The sequence below is a fragment of the Aplysia californica genome, unplaced genomic scaffold (assembly GCF_000002075.1).
Source record: "Aplysia californica isolate F4 #8 unplaced genomic scaffold, AplCal3.0 scaffold00020, whole genome shotgun sequence".
In the NCBI taxonomy this organism is placed as follows: Eukaryota; Metazoa; Mollusca; class Gastropoda; order Aplysiida; family Aplysiidae; genus Aplysia; species Aplysia californica.
This window is the reverse complement of record NW_004797290.1, coordinates 1,787,145-1,790,314: the sequence shown is the minus strand read 5'-3', so window position 1 is coordinate 1,790,314 and position 3,170 is coordinate 1,787,145. Positions and strand designations below refer to the sequence as shown.

Sequence of the window (3,170 nt, the reverse complement as noted above, 5' to 3'; positions counted from 1 at the left end):
CGAAAAATGGAGGAGTTATTTTTAAAAGTATATAGAAAAACCTCGTTCCGAGAAAACGGCAAAGAAAAATAAAAGATTAACTTTGTGAGGAAATAGTAGTAACAATCAGGCCCGGTATGGGAAGAAATTCGGCTTTAGGGGTTTCTTGTGCGATGAAATAGTTGTAAGAGAGGCTGAGGAAGCTAAAAATGCCTACAACTTGAAATCCATAGTTTTGAGCCGAATCAGGACTTTCAGCTGTAGTCTCCCCCCCCCCCCCCCCCTCAATAAATATTCTTTGTTGTAAACCACAACTGGCAAAAGAATAGCTATTCTCGACGCATCTGAACACTTTCTACTGGTGATCCAGAAGTCTTTTGAATTAAAAGTGACTTGCTCATGTCCCGTCTGCCTCCGTTCTCCACTTTCTCTGTCTGGCTCTCTCGTCTGTTAGAACCGAAATCTGTCTTGTCCAAAAGCAGGCCATTGTCCTCTAAGTGTATTTCCATGACCTTAGGTATCTTGAGGTCAGCTTGTGCCCATGGCTGAATGTTCCCAGAAGCGAAGATGGTGTAGAAGATACATCCAAAGGCCACGACCCCAGCAGACACGAGAAAGACGATCTGCCACGTCTCACGTGAGGGATTCTGGAGTAAAACGCAGAGGTAAACACAAATATAAATGGGCGATAAAAAAACAACTAAAACAAATGCTAAAAGCCTGAATGGAACGACAAAGGCATAGTAATAGAATTTTTATTCGTTGTTTATAATAAAAGCTTAGACACTGACACCAATTTAAATCCACGTGCGATAGCAAGCCGATTGCTAAAAGTATAAACTTACCGTACTACTAAATTTATACAAAGACCAAGTCACCGAAAAGCGTATTTTACCAGAGACCAAAAAAAAGTTCTCCTCTCTTCAGTTTGTTAGGTGGAAATCTCTAATAATAGTGGCGAGGAAATGGCAAATCATCCGTACTTTACTTTTATCCGCCGCTTATACCCTTTTGGGGGTCGCGGGAAGAAAGAGACGTCTCTCTGCCACCAGCCGAAGAGCTTGGGTCAGGGGGATGCCGTAGGCGGTTAATGTTTCCCTGACTCCATCTATCCAGATTCAGGTCTTTCTCGGTCGCCCTCTAGTCTTGTTGCCATCGAATTTTTTTTTTATGTAGGCCCGTTGTACTGGGTGGTGTGTTGGTAATCTCATGAGATGTCCGAACCATTTGATTCTTTGGTGTTGGATGTGATGCATGACATAATTTGTGCCCACCATTTCTCTGATTACTGTGTTTCTAATTTTGCTCGCCTGGCCTTGTCTACTGCTTTTCTAAGGTATCGCATTTCACATGTTGCTCTAATGTCTTGTTCGTGGTCCATGTTTGGCATTGATGGGTGAGTGTTGGGATGAATATGGTGTTGATCATTTTGAGTTTTGTTGTCATGGGGATGTTAAGATGGTCCAGTAGTATAGTAAGCTGGTAACTAACATTATTGGCCTTTTGTACTCGTGTTTCAATTCCTCTGTTCAGTCGCCCGTCCTCGGAGAATATACTTCCGAGGTTCTTAAATTCTTGGACCTGTCTGAGACTGTTGTTGTTGATGTGAATCCTGAGTGGTTCTGGCTCTCTACTTACTTTCATTGTCTGTTTTGTTGATGTTGATCTTCATGTCATAGTTGTTACATTCTTCCTTTAATCTGGTTGTGTGGTTTACGAGATTTTGTTCAACTTTGTGAGTCAGACTTAGGTCATCAGCAGAGAGTAATTCATTTAGGGTGTCTGGTTTTGTGTTGGCCTCTTTTGTAATTCTATCCATATATATGATAAACAGTAGCGGTGATAGGACACTACCTTGTCTAACTCGGGATGTTATCTTGAACCATTCTGTGAGTCCCTGTACTTATGCTGTTCTCGTAAATGGCACAGATGTTATCTAAAAGTTGGCCCCTTACAGTGTAGTTTTCGAGTTCTTTCCGCATTTTGTTTCTGTTCACTCTGTCGAACCCTTTCTCCTGGTCGACAAATACTTTGTTTAGTTCCCTGTTGCGTTCTATTACCCTTTCGCACATTTTTCGTGGGGCAAATATTGCGTCGGTGCATCCTCTTCCCTTTCTAAATCCCATTTGGACCTCACTCAGAAATGGTTCAACTTTGTGCCTTGTTCGCCATTCCAATATCTTGGTGAACATCTTGCCCACATGGCTTAGCAGTGAAATTCCTCTGTACATTCGACAGAAATCACCCGTACAGAAACAAAAAATTAAACCATTCAGAAGAACAAGCTTTCTTATATTTTTCATACATGTTCAAATCGAAACTCGAATTAGCAAAACTGGTTAAGTTCATTGCCAATTTTAACCAATAATCTGGTATGGAGACCATCAAAAACAGAATTAAGGACTCGGAACTCTTGAGTTTGGAAAGAGAAACAAGAAAACAAAATACAAACAAACAAACAAACACAAACAAAAGACCAACCAACAAACAAAGGATCTTACCGACCCGGTGATAGCACCCACAATTGGAGGAGTAATAAAGCCACAGAATGCCCCAAATGTATTGGCTAGAGCGATGATAAATCCTGAGTAAGGTGGTGCGATGTCTAGAGGGTTTACGTAATACCCGCAGTTCTGAATACCGATGGAAGACAGGCTGATGATGATTAACACGACTGCTACGACTGGTTGGCTGCAATCAACGAAGCCAATTGCCACAAGCGAAATGATGCAAATTATTTTCCCTGAGGACAAAGAAACAGAAGGAGAAATAACTAAAATAGCAAAAAGGCACAGTGATGAGACCCATTAGGCATCTACTACAAAACTGAAAGGAAACCATTATGCTCTTCTAAATTATCAATTTAGAATAACAAATTTGTGAGTTGATCTATCTCACTTCTTTTTCTAAAGCAAGATCTGACTCTCTCTAGTAATAGCCTAGATCTATTTGTAGTAGTTAAAACACACAAGTGTCGACAAACCCCTAAAGAAAGTACAACTTTTGTAGCTCAAAGATAAACCACATCCTAGACTGAAATTGAAGGGAGTGAAGAAAACTATTTTAATTTTTGGACAAAGGAAAAATTCCCTACACGATACCCTTTTTAAATCGGAGTAGATAACGGTGAAAAGCCAACCTATGGTACAAATTGCTCTACCTTTAAAGGGGGGGGGGGGGGGGGGGGGGGG

At 40.9% G+C, this 3,170-nt stretch overlaps 1 protein-coding gene across 1 annotated transcript in view; it reads right to left on the bottom strand.

Moving 5' to 3' along the window:
• Positions 1-248: 248 nt before the first annotated feature.
• The window catches only part of LOC101849264 (uncharacterized transporter slc-17.2), a gene marked incomplete in the record, with an annotated part of 21,209 nt that continues 18,287 nt past the window's right edge, over positions 249-3,170 (bottom strand). Inside the window, 2 exon segments of the mRNA XM_013087157.2 lie at positions 249-626; positions 2,481-2,722. Of these exon segments, the coding sequence (XP_012942611.1) occupies positions 309-626; positions 2,481-2,722 (560 nt within the window).